Raw genomic sequence first — 12,908 nt, 5'->3', positions numbered from 1 at the left:
GAGGTTCACTATGTTTGCAATCATTTTAGCTTCAAATTATTTGCAATTTTCACTTATTTTCTACTTACCCGGCTGCAAATAAAACTCATTACACATTCAGAGGTGCTGATCAGAGGAAGATGCTGAGAGCCGGCTTGATGCATCTGGGTGTAGGTCCTTCTCGGCGATATCACATATTCCATCCGGGTACGCTCGGTTATATATCCATCTTCCATCCTAAAATATTAATAGCTCTAAATTCATTTCTAGCCCCCCCCCGACAGGAGAAGTTAGGCTGACGTATCAGCAGCTCGGCGATAGGGGGCAGTGCGATCCTCACACATTACCCCCTTGTGTCCTAATTAGCGTGTTTTGTACTTGTGCTTTTTACAGAAATCCAAAGTCAGACAAGGCTGAATCAAGTACCTCTCTTTCTCGAGAGCCATTAATTATTGCTCGTTATCTAAGAAAGCCAAGATACTGCCAAAACCACCTTATTAAACTTCTGGAAGTGAATGCGGCTGTTGCCTGTAGCAACCAGATACAGTCGTCCTTTTTATATTTTTTCTTCAGAAAACCCAGACACCTCAGTGGTGATCGCAGGGGGGTTGCAGCGCTGACAGGTTTAAGGATTGACATGTTTCCTAGTTTGGAATATGAAAACTTGTTTTCATTTTAAAGTGACAAGAAACTCAGGGGTTAAATCTTAAAAATACATTCCAGTACCTAAACTATTAACAGCAATGTATCTTTTCTTCTTTTTTATATATCTCTATAGGTTGAATTTGGTGGAATTTTTTCAACCTGACTAACTATGTAACTATATCTTATTTGTGTCTCACTCGGCTGTAGATCCTCCAATCATCTCTGAATTGGTGCTGACACTGTCCTTCCTTCTGGAGGGGGGCTACTTCTGTTCCCCATGGTCCCTGTGTGTATTGTAAAGTAGTCACCGCTCCAAGCTCACTCCCGGGATGGACTACAATCTCATATCTAGTTTACTAATTTGTATTGAGATTGTAGTCCATCCCGGGAGTGAGCTTGGAGCGGTGACTACTTTACAACACACACAGGGACCATGAAGAAGGTTTGCAAACTATAATCTAACTTAAAGTGACACTAAACTTGCCTATTACATATGTAGAATTTGCTTTCTAATTATTGCTGCTGCACAGGGATCTTGTTTTACTGCCCTCACTAGGAGTCTACCAGACAGGGTCTGTCTCATTAAAGTGACACTAAACTCGGGAGTTAAATCTTAAAAATCGATTCAAGTACCTGAACTATTAACAAAGATGTATGTTATTTGTGTATCACTCGGCTGTAGATCCTCCAATCATCTCTGAATTGGTGCTGACACTGTCCTTCCTTCTGGAGGGGGGCTACTTGTGTTCCCCATGGTCCCTGTGTGTGTTGTAAAGTAGCCACCGCTCCACGCTCACTCCCGTGATAGACTATAACTTCAGTACAAATGAGTAAACTAAACGTGAGATTGTAGTCCATCCCGGGAGTGAGCTTGGAGCGGTGACTACATTACAACACACACAGGGACCATGGGGAACACAAGTAGCCCCCCTCCAGAAGGAAGGACAGTGTCAGCACCAATTCAGAGATGATTGGAGGATCTACAGCCGAGTGATACACAAATAACATACATGTTTGTTTGAGATTTTTTTTTTTTTTTTATTAACTTATATTTCAGATTTTTTTAACATTTTTGTTAATAGTTCAGGTACTTGAATGGATTTTTAAGATTTAACTCCGGAGGTAAAATCATGCTTTTAGGAAATGAAAACTTTCAAAGTGCAAAAGCTACCGAGACTGCTGTGTAGACATGTAAACTGCGGAAAAATTTGGTTTTGGATATTTCGTTATTCATATACAAAATTGAATTCAGTTCGGGGGTTTCGGAATCAGACGAAATCTGAATTTTGGTTAGTTTCGGATGAGTTTACGAATATTCGTTGCTAATACCACAGAAAACCATCTACAGATACTAATACTAAAGCTGAAGCTCCCAGACCCAAATGGCATTCTGGAGTCCGATTTTCCGAATTCCATTTGCGAGCCCCCAAATGCCATTCGGGTCTGGGAGCCATATACTAAATGACTAAAGCTGAGGCTCCCAGACCCGATGACATTCAGGAGCTCCCAAATGCAATTTGGAAATCCGGATCCTGAATGCCATTGGGGTCTGGGAGCCTCGGCTTTAGTATTATATGTATAGACTGTATATGGCTCCCATGTTGCCATAACAAAAATTTGTATTTAGACCTATTTGGATGCATTAAACCGAAAAACACATATGATTGGCCAGAAAAGTCACATGTCCCATTCAGTTTAGTTTTTGAACGAAATTCGAACAGGATCCGAAATTCAGATGCATTGGGATTCGGAAATTCTGACAAATTTTGATTTGAAACGAAGCAAATTGCACATGTGTACTGTTGTGGCAAACTGGTGCCAGCCTGACATGAAAGGGTGATATGTAAACAGATTTCAGACCTTCTTTGATTGACAAGCAGTAAACTGGCCTCGCCTGGGTACAGTAACCATGAAATGTTCCACCTAGACACAGCTGTGTATGGTTTATACAGTTCCCAGATGGTAACCAACATTTTGAATGCTCTTGGTTGGGCATAATGCAGACTTAAAGGAAGCCTGTACCAAGCAGAGACATTTCAGAGTAAGAGGGTACATAGCAAGTGCTAGAGGGTATTTGCTCTTTAGCGCACCCTACTTCTAGGTTCAGGGCACCTGGCACACACTGAACCAGCACATACTGGGCATGCCCACCCATCCTCCATGTAATAGTGCTCGGGCATGGTGACTGAACACACAGGCAGTGGACACCTCTTACATCGGTGGTACCTCTTGAGGACTTCTATTGCAGTGTGTACGTCCACTGGGTAGAGTCGCCCTTTGTACTGGTAACCACTGTCTCTGATACACTGATGAAAAATAAAAAGCTTACAATTACTGGAACAGATGAGGGGGAAGCTTCTTATGGGAAAACCTGTATTGGTGAGGGGATTTCCTCATTTCCTGTTTGTGACACAGAGAACCAGGGGGAATATCCCCAGCAAATACCTAACGGGTTTTAACCTGAAAAAAGTCTGCTTTAGATGTGCTTAAAGCTGAACTCCGGGGGAAATGTCGGAACTACCCTTGCAGTGGGGCTCATAACCCCCCCCCCCCCCCCCTTACTGCAAGGGTAAAATGCTAATTTTTGTCTAGGGTCCCATTGAGCAGCAGTTTTACTCACCTTATCCTTTCCCACAGGATCTCCATCCATCGGTCGCACTTTGATGTCATCACGTCCAATGCAGGATGCTGAGGGCAGACCAACAACCCAGAGCATCGGAGGGAAGAAGAGAGCACTGGCTGCTGGGTAAGAAAAACTGATTTTTAATGATACTTTGAAGCAAAATTTGCAACAGTGTGGAAAACTCCTTTACTGCTTTTTGGAGCTCATCAAAGATTTCCCCCACTTCCTGCCCTGATGACAAGTTTCCCCCATACAGGAAGTGAGTAAATCTCCAACAGACATAACATTTTGTTAGTAGAGTAGAAGAAGACTAGACCACTTGTCTTGTTTTATTGCTATGTCCCCGTTTTTAGCTTACCCCTCACTTCCTGTCTGGTGGACACCAGAACAGGAAGTGAGGGGAAATCTTAAAGTTAAAGCCAACAAAACTAAATCAAAGTGTTGAAGTCCCCTGTGCACCTCTTGCTCATCCTCTAAACCTCAATGTACTCTTAACAAATGCGAGTGTCTTCAGCAAGCCGTGCTTGCATACGGTGGTGTGGAGAAGATGTCACTGAAAGCGTTTTGCGTCATTGCCCTGGAACCTGCATTTTTTCATGTTGCCATAACAAAAATTTGTATTTAGACCTATTTGGATGCATTAAACCGAAAAACACATATGATTGGCCAGAAAAGTCACATGTCCCATTCAGTTTAGTTTTTGAACGAAATTCGAACAGGATCCGAAATTCAGATGCATTGGGATTCGGAAATTCTGACAAATTTTGATTTGAAACGAAGCAAATTGCACATGTGTACTGTTGTGGCAAACTGGTGCCAGCCTGACATGAAAGGGTGATATGTAAACAGATTTCAGACCTTCTTTGATTGACAAGCAGTAAACTGGCCTCGCCTGGGTACAGTAACCATGAAATGTTCCACCTAGACACAGCTGTGTATGGTTTATACAGTTCCCAGATGGTAACCAACATTTTGAATGCTCTTGGTTGGGCATAATGCAGACTTAAAGGAAGCCTGTACCAAGCAGAGACATTTCAGAGTAAGAGGGTACATAGCAAGTGCTAGAGGGTATTTGCTCTTTAGCGCACCCTACTTCTAGGTTCAGGGCACCTGGCACACACTGAACCAGCACATACTGGGCATGCCCACCCATCCTCCATGTAATAGTGCTCGGGCATGGTGACTGAACACACAGGCAGTGGACACCTCTTACATCGGTGGTACCTCTTGAGGACTTCTATTGCAGTGTGTACGTCCACTGGGTAGAGTCGCCCTTTGTACTGGTAACCACTGTCTCTGATACACTGATGAAAAATAAAAAGCTTACAATTACTGGAACAGATGAGGGGGAAGCTTCTTATGGGAAAACCTGTATTGGTGAGGGGATTTCCTCATTTCCTGTTTGTGACACAGAGAACCAGGGGGAATATCCCCAGCAAATACCTAACGGGTTTTAACCTGAAAAAAGTCTGCTTTAGATGTGCTTAAAGCTGAACTCCGGGGGAAATGTCGGAACTACCCTTTATACCCCCCCCCCCCCCTCCTTACTGCAAGGGTAAAATGCTAATTTTTGTCTAGGGTCCCATTGAGCAGCAGTTTTACTCACCTTATCCTTTCCCACAGGATCTCCATCCATCGGTCGCACTTTGATGTCATCACGTCCAATGCAGGATGCTGAGGGCAGACCAACAACCCAGAGCATCGGAGGGAAGAAGAGAGCACTGGCTGCTGGGTAAGAAAAACTGATTTTTAATGATACTTTGAAGCAAAATTTGCAACAGTGTGGAAAACTCCTTTACTGCTTTTTGGAGCTCATCAAAGATTTCCCCCACTTCCTGCCCTGATGACAAGTTTCCCCCATACAGGAAGTGAGTAAATCTCCAACAGACATAACATTTTGTTAGTAGAGTAGAAGAAGACTAGACCACTTGTCTTGTTTTATTGCTATGTCCCCGTTTTTAGCTTACCCCTCACTTCCTGTCTGGTGGACACCAGAACAGGAAGTGAGGGGAAATCTTAAAGTTAAAGCCAACAAAACTAAATCAAAGTGTTGAAGTCCCCTGTGCACCTCTTGCTCATCCTCTAAACCTCAATGTACTCTTAACAAATGCGAGTGTCTTCAGCAAGCCGTGCTTGCATACGGTGGTGTGGAGAAGATGTCACTGAAAGCGTTTTGCGTCATTGCCCTGGAACCTGCATTTTTTTTTACAGCGCGGTGAATGTTTATACCGTCGTGCTGTGCCAATAGGGTAGTCATGTGGCTCTGGCAAAGTGCATACTACCTGTGTAATAATAAATGGCGCCAAAGGGCTCAGCAAGCGATCAGTACTGCACCTCTCTGAACTGAACACTGACTGCGGTTCCAGCCTGCATTGATATTGCAGGCCTCTTTCTCTGCCTGCCCCGAGTGGACCTCCGCACTGAGGAGCGACGAACCCCTAAGTGGCTCCGTGACTGAAAAGACAAATGTGGCATCACCGTACACTCGTATGTACAAATTCTACTAAACCAAAGGCCCGGTCAGTCCAGACCTGAGGAAGGAGACTTGTACGGCGTTATAAAGAACCAACACCGAGGTAAGAGGCTGCCATAGAAATATTCATTCTTTTGAAACTAACTTCTTATCTCTAACCAGAACGTCTTCTGTTTTATCACCAGCGTACTTAGATATAGGGACTCATGTCAAGTGTGGCCAGGAGAAGAAGTGTGCCAACCATCTTCATGAAGGTCCTCCTGCATGGTCTCTCTACTGAAAGTATGAGACCATGCCAAAAATATGGAGAGAAATTGCCGCCAGCAGTTGTGCTAAAAGGTAAAACTGTTTAAAATGAACTGTTTAACTGGTTCCCATTTTGATCTATGTGCTTTTCAGTCCGACTGTGTGACATACGCTGTTCATTCTGGCTATTGTGGGATATGCATTGCCAACCCTGGCTACTGTTGGATATGTACGGCCTGGCCTGGCTACTGTGTAATATGGGTGGCCTCTCCTGGCTACTGTGTGATATGGGCAGCCTCTCCTGGCTCCTGTGTGATCTGGGTGGCCTCTCCTGGCTACTGTGTGATATGGACGGCCTGCCCCGGCTACTGTGTGATCTGGGTGGCCTCTCCTGGCTACAGTGTGATATGTACAGCCTGCCGTAGCTACTGTGTGATCTGGGTGGCCTCTCCTGGCTACTGTGGGATATGGGCGGCCTGCCCTGGCTACTGCGTGATATGTACAGCTTGTCCTGACTACTATGTGATATGGGCGGCCTGCTCTGGCTACTGTGTGATATGTACAGCCTGCCCTGACTCCTGTGTGATCTGGGCGGCCTCTCCTGGCTCCTGTGTGATATGGGCAGCCTCTCCTGGCTCCTGTGTGATCTGGGTGGCCTCTCCTGGCTACTGTGTGATATGGGCGGCCTGCCCTGGCTACTGCGTGATATGGGCAGCCTGCTCTGGCTACTGCGTGATATGGGCAGCCTGCTCTGGCTACTGTGTGATATGGGCGGCCTGCCCTGGCTACTGCGTGATATGGGCAGCCTGCTCTGGCTACTGTGTGATATGGGCAGCCTCTCCTGGCTCCTGTGTGATCTGGGTGGCCTCTCCTGGCTACTGTGTGACATGGGCGGCCTGCCCTGGCTACTGCGTGACATGGGCAGCCTGCTCTGGCTACTGCGTGATATGGGCAGCCTGCTCTGGCTACTGTGTGATATGGGCGGCCTGCCCTGGCTACTGTGTGATATGGGCGGCCTGCCCTGGCTACTGCGTGATATGGGCAGCCTGCTCTGGCTACTGTGTGATATGGGCGGCCTGCCCTGGCTACTGTGTGATATGGGCGGCCTCTCCTGGCTACTGTGTGATCTGGGCGGCCTCTCCTGGCTACTGTGTGATCTGGGCGGCCTCTCCTGGCTACTGTGTGATCTGGGCGGCCTCTCCTGGCTACTGTGTGATCTGGGCGGCCTCTCCTGGCTACTGTGTGATCTGGGCGGCCTCTCCTGGCTACTGTGTGATCTGGGCGGCCTCTCCTGGCTACTGTGTGATCTGGGCGGCCTCTCCTGGCTACTGTGTGATCTGGGCGGCCTCTCCTGGCTACTGTGTGATCTGGGCGGCCTCTCCTGGCTACTGTGTGATCTGGGCGGCCTCTCCTGGCTACTGTGTGATCTGGGCGGCCTCTCCTGGCTACTGTGTGATCTGGGCGGCCTCTCCTGGCTACTGTGTGATTTGGGCGGCCTCTCCTGGCTACTGTGTGATCTGGGCGGCCTCTCCTGGCTACTGTGTGATCTGGGCGGCCTCTCCTGGCTACTGTGTGATATGAGCGGCCTCTCCCGGCTACTGTGTGATATGGGCGGCCTCTCCCGGCTACTGTGTGATATGGGCGGCCTGCCCTGGCTACTGCGTGATATGTACAGCTTGTCCTGGCTACTATGTGATATGGGCGGCCTCTCCTGGCTACTGTGTGAGCTGGGCGGCCTCTCCTGGCCTCTGTGCGATCTGGGTGGCCTCTCCTGGCCTCTGTGTGATATGTACGGCCTGCCCGGGCTACTAAGGGATATGGGTGGCCTGCCCTGGCTACTGTGTGATATGGCCAGCCTCTCCTGGCTACTGTGTGATATGTACGGCTTGGCCTGGCTGCAGTGTGATATGTACAGCCTGCCGTAGCTACTGTGTGATCTGGGCAGCCTCTCCTGGCTACTGTGTGATATGGGCGGCCTGCCCTGGCTACTGTGGGATATGGGCGGCCTGCTCTGGCTACTGTGGGATATGGGCGGCCTGCTCTGGCTACTGCGTGATATGTACAGCCTGTCCTGGCTACTACGTGATATGTACGGCTTGCCCTGGCTACAGTGTGATATGTACAGCCTGCCGTAGCTACTGTGTGCTCTGGGCAGCCTCTCCTGGCTACTGTGGGATATGGGCGGCCTGCTCTGGCTACTGCGTGATATGTACAGCCTGCCGTAGCTACTGTGTGCTCTGGGCAGCCTCTCCTAGCTACTGTGTGATATGAGCGGCCTCTCCCGGCTACTGTGTGATATGGTCAGCCTCTTCTGGCTACTGTGTGATATGTACGGCTTGCACTGGCTACAGTGTGATATGTACAGCCTGCCGTAGCTACTGTGTGATCTGGGCAGCCTCTCCTGGCTACTGTGGGATATGGGCGGCCTGCCCTGGCTACTGTGTGATATGGGCGGCCTGCCCTGGCTACTGTGTGATATGGGCGGCCTGCCCTGGCTACTGTGTGATATGGGCGGCCTGCGCTGGCTACTGTGGGATATGGGCGGCCTCTCCTGGCTACTGTGTGATCTGGGCAGCCTCTCCTGGCTACTGTGTGATCTGGGCAGCCTCTCCTGGCTACTGTGTGATCTGGGCAGCCTCTCCTGGCTACTGTGTGATCTGGGCAGCCTCTCCTGGCTACTGTGTGATCTGGGCAGCCTCTCCTGGCTACTGTGTGATCTGGGCAGCCTCTCCTGGCTACTGTGTGATCTGGGCAGCCTCTCCTGGCTACTGTGTGATCTGGGCAGCCTCTCCTGGCTACTGTGTGATCTGGGCAGCCTCTCCTGGCTACTGTGTGATCTGGGCAGCCTCTCCTGGCTACTGTGTGATCTGGGCAGCCTCTCCTGGCTACTGTGTGATATGAGCGGCCTCTCCCGGCTACTGTGTGATATGGGCAGCCTGCCGTAGCTACTGTGTGATATGGGCAAAAATAAGGATAAGCAAATATCATCTACTAAGAGTCCTGTGTATTCTTCTTGAATCTTGGTGAGCTTTGTGTATTTCCTTCAGAACTGTGTAGCACTCCAGTGTGAGATTTGGAGCTTCCTGTAATAAAAAACTAGTCCCTAATGCTCTCTTTCCTTGTGCAGGGTGACTGGTCTTGTCTCCGCCCCCTTCTGTAATAAACACCGGTCACTGCTGCTCTCTCCTTGTGCATGGTAACTGGTCTTGTCTCCTCCCCCTCCTGTAATAAAGACCGCCCACTGCTGCTCTCTCTTCTTGTGCAGGGTGACTGGTCTTGTCTCCGCCCCCTCCTGTAATAAAGAACGGTCACTGCTGCCCTCTCTCCTTATGCAGGGTGACTGGTCTTGTCTCCGCCCCCCCCCCCTGTAGTTTTCTGCAGGCAGCCTGTACTAGGTGGGGCCTTAGGGTTGCTCAGGCTATGTACAGTACAGTGATGATGTCACTGCTCAATGTATAAGGTAATATCTGGGTTTGCAGAGCCATTTGGTGGAATGGGAGTGGATTTATATACTTTGTGGCTATTGAGCAATAAATATAAATGAGCGTTTTTGTGCCCAGAGCGCAGTTTTATGTGCATTTTAAGCAGAATTTTCTGCAGGTAGGGAGGAGGGGGTCGGGGTAAAACCCATTTGGTATTTTGCTGTCAGTGTTTTGGCGATTCTCCACGGCCTCCTGTCCCGGTCATTCAATGTGAGGCAATGTTTCACAGTTCCAGTGTCTGCTCTTGCCCTGGCTGTCCAGAAATCACAGACGAGCCACAGCAATGGGCTGCAAATGGACATAGGAACGAATACATATATTTAAATAATTGAACTCCTACACTATGTAATTCCACCGTAAGAACATTCTGCGTATTTATGATCCTTTCAAACTCACCAGAAATTTCATGTCAAAGGAAAGAAGAAAAAAAAATTCCAGACAAGTTCCCTCTTGCTTATTCTCCCTCTGTTGGCTAGTCTGAGTCTTACCGGCCGCTTGTCCCTTTAAGAGCTTCGCCCGCCCACTCACCGGCTTGTGAGTGGTGGAGCAGGCCGTCAGTCAGAGCGCCCCCTCAGCCCCGCCCCCGTGCGGTGGAAGGGCAGTCCCAGTCTGGCGCTGACGTCACGGCCCGTCTGGCTGCCTGGGGTTGGATCCAGCTGTAAGGCAATCTCCTTGGACTTGAGGAGGGGGAAGGAAGACAAGACCGGGGAGTTTACTGACTGCTCTCCTTCCAGCAGCCCAGCCAGGCACTGGGGCAAACAGGGACTAAACCAGAGCCTGGGGACTTCCAGCAGCCCAAAGAGAGAGAGAAAAAAAGGGACTGATCAGCTTGCTAAACTCCCCACCGCCCTCCCTTCTTTTTTCCAGCCTGGGACTGATACGAAGTAACTCTCTTCCTCCGCCACCGATCAGATCCTGCCCTGCTCCCTGCCATGTCCCCGCAGCCGGTGCCCTGTGCCACCGAGTGAGCCCAGATTCTGCCTGGAGCACCTCCATGTACAGCTTGATGGGTCTGAACGGTACCAGCACCACCACCCACTCCAATGTCTCCTGCACATGCAACTGTAAAAGGTCTTTATTCCAGAGCATGGAGATCAGTAAGTACCATCTCTTCTTTTTTATTTATTTCTTCTATCACAACTTTGGCGTTCTAAGCAGCCGTGGGACTACAAGTACCAGCCTGTCTACCCTCCTGTTATGACACACTGGCTCTCGTAGTTCCAGAGCAGCTGAGAAGCTTCTGGTCTGGTTGTCCCTGCTGCTTCTGTTGCCGACTTGGAAAAGTTTCTGTGAAGTTTGCTGTACAATGTATAGGAGGAGGAAGGAAGGAGGAGGGGGGTTGCTCAGATCTGCTACAATGTATCTAATATTTCCTAAAAGCTCTTCTACATTTCTTCGGTCTCTTCTCTCCACAATGATCCAGTTTAACTGGGCTTGTGTTGTGACAGAGAAGGGCTCTGATTTTTTTCCAAGGGAGGGAGTATTCTCCCCCCCTTTCTGTCACTTAAATTATCCCTGGTGTGGTGAGGAAGTCAAAGCGTCCATTTAAATGACTTTATTGTGACAACTGTACATAAACCAAACCTTTTGTTTATGGATGTATCCAAAATATTTGGAGTTGCTGAACTTCTCAGAGGAGATTTTTATTTTTATTTTGTATTTGTTTTCTTTTTTTTTTCATGTCAAGGAAACGGCAAAGACCTAAATAAGAGTTCCAGGAGTTTTTTTATTTTTTTTATTTTTTTACCCCTCTCTCTCTCCTACTTTTTTTTTTTTTCCAGAGACTTTCTGTCTCCTTCTGTCATTTTCCTTCCATCCCTTAACTTTTTGCCTTTTTAGAATTCTCCGACGTTCCGTGTCCTTTTATGTCGATTTTTCTTTTATATTCTCCCCTCTTGCCTCAGATTAGAGAGCAAGCGACAATGACCTCAGCCGTGTCTGCGACACTGACGCAACGTCTGTTTTTTTTTTTTCTCCCTTTTGCGTAGATTGCTTAATGATTGATCACCGTTTCTTTGGAATCTGGAATGTTGTGGTAACACTTTTTTAAGAGGGAGACTTCAAAAAAAAATCTTGCCCAATGTTTTCTTTTATTTTTTTATGGGCTTTTTTCAGGAAGTTCAGCATCAACTGTCAGTTGCGTAAGTTTTAAGAGTTAACAAAGTCTTTAGCAATCGACAAGAGGTCCCTAGCTTTTCGCAGGCGAACAGTTTACTTAAAGAGCCCCCGACCGCAAGAAGCAATAGATAAAACCGTAGACCCGGAGGCTCTCCCCCCTCCCCCTCTCTCTTTCCATTTCTTCCTTTTTTTTTCTTTTTTTTATTTAAAAAATCCTAAATCTGTTTCGGATCACGTAACAATTAAGCAGGATCGGTAAGGGAAACAATGCAAAAGTTGCCTCATTGAACATAAAGATGTTTATATCGGTGTTTAGATGACATTTGTTGTCTTTTTTTTTTTAACGTGGGGTTAAAATGAGGTGCCGCAGTTTCAAGTGTCGTCTTCTTTTTTTTTTTCCCCTTTTAATCTGGGTTGGTTTGTGTTAATTCCCACGCACTTAACACAGAAAGTGTCAGGGCAAGAAGCAGATAATTAGAGCCGACTTCTTGGGGTTTCTGTTTAACTGTCTAATAGTCTCTTTAGTAAAAATATGCAATTACCATTTTGGCTGGAAAGGAATCTCAATTATTTTTTTTTTGTAGCAGCGTTTTAACGATGACGCAGGGTTTTATAAAATCAGGCGGCGTCACCTTAAATGACCCGGTTCCTGGACGATTTTTCTTTAAACAATATACTTGCCAGATACTCAGTTCTGTCATTTTTATCTGTGCTGCTACAAATCTTTTTTTTTTGTTTTATTTTACGATTGCAGAATAAATCGTAAAAGTCTTTTGGGATTTTTTTTTTTTTTAAAATAAATTTTGCACATTTCTGTTTTTAAATGAAAATCAACAGCTCCAGTGACAGTTCATTCACCGGATTATGTATACAGAGCTCTATAGAGATCTGTGGTCGATAGTTGTGGAAGACCTGTAGTCCTTAGGCTGTTGAGGAACTACAACTCCCAGCGTGCCCTTCTACTCCGGACCGGCACACCTGGAACTTTCAGTTCCTCCCAGAAACATCTGCGATATCAAACTGCAGCAGTGCTAAAACCTTCACAGTCTAAGCTGCTTGTTAGAATATTAAAACTGTAAAATATTAAGGAGGCCATTTTCGGGAGATCTGTCGGATCAACAAAAAAAACAGCAGCCGGTCGGATTGCAGAACTTGTGTTTTGTTTACTTTCTGTCCTGCTAGGCTAGGTCAGAGATTGTATTTACTTGCACCCCTGATGAAAGTATTTTGGGGGCATTATTTGATAACTTTGCATTATTTTCAGCGATCCCGTATCAGTGCATGTAGAAAGAATTTTTATGTTTTTAGTTCAGCAGTTGCACATTTGCTATATTCCGAATCC

General features: G+C 47.2%; 1 protein-coding gene across 2 annotated transcripts in view; it reads left to right on the top strand.

Annotated features, from left to right (window-relative positions):
• Positions 1-10,076: 10,076 nt before the first annotated feature.
• PMEPA1 (prostate transmembrane protein, androgen induced 1) overlaps positions 10,077-12,908 on the top strand; it is a 47,987-nt gene continuing 45,155 nt past the window's right edge. The window contains exon 1 of one of the 2 annotated variants that reach the window (XM_018556398.1): positions 10,077-10,545. In XM_018556398.1, coding sequence (XP_018411900.1) covers positions 10,443-10,545 — 103 coding nt within the window. In that variant the 5' untranslated portion in view covers positions 10,077-10,442. The remainder of the gene's footprint in view (positions 10,546-12,908) is intronic. The other variant, XM_018556397.1, reaches the window with a different exon arrangement.

The sequence above is a fragment of the Nanorana parkeri genome, unplaced genomic scaffold, assembly GCF_000935625.1.
Source record: "Nanorana parkeri isolate BGI_ZX_2015 unplaced genomic scaffold, ASM93562v1 scaffold237, whole genome shotgun sequence".
Classification (NCBI taxonomy): domain Eukaryota; kingdom Metazoa; phylum Chordata; class Amphibia; order Anura; family Dicroglossidae; genus Nanorana; species Nanorana parkeri.
Note: the sequence above shows the minus strand (reverse complement) of the source record. Positions and strands in the feature narration are given on the sequence as shown.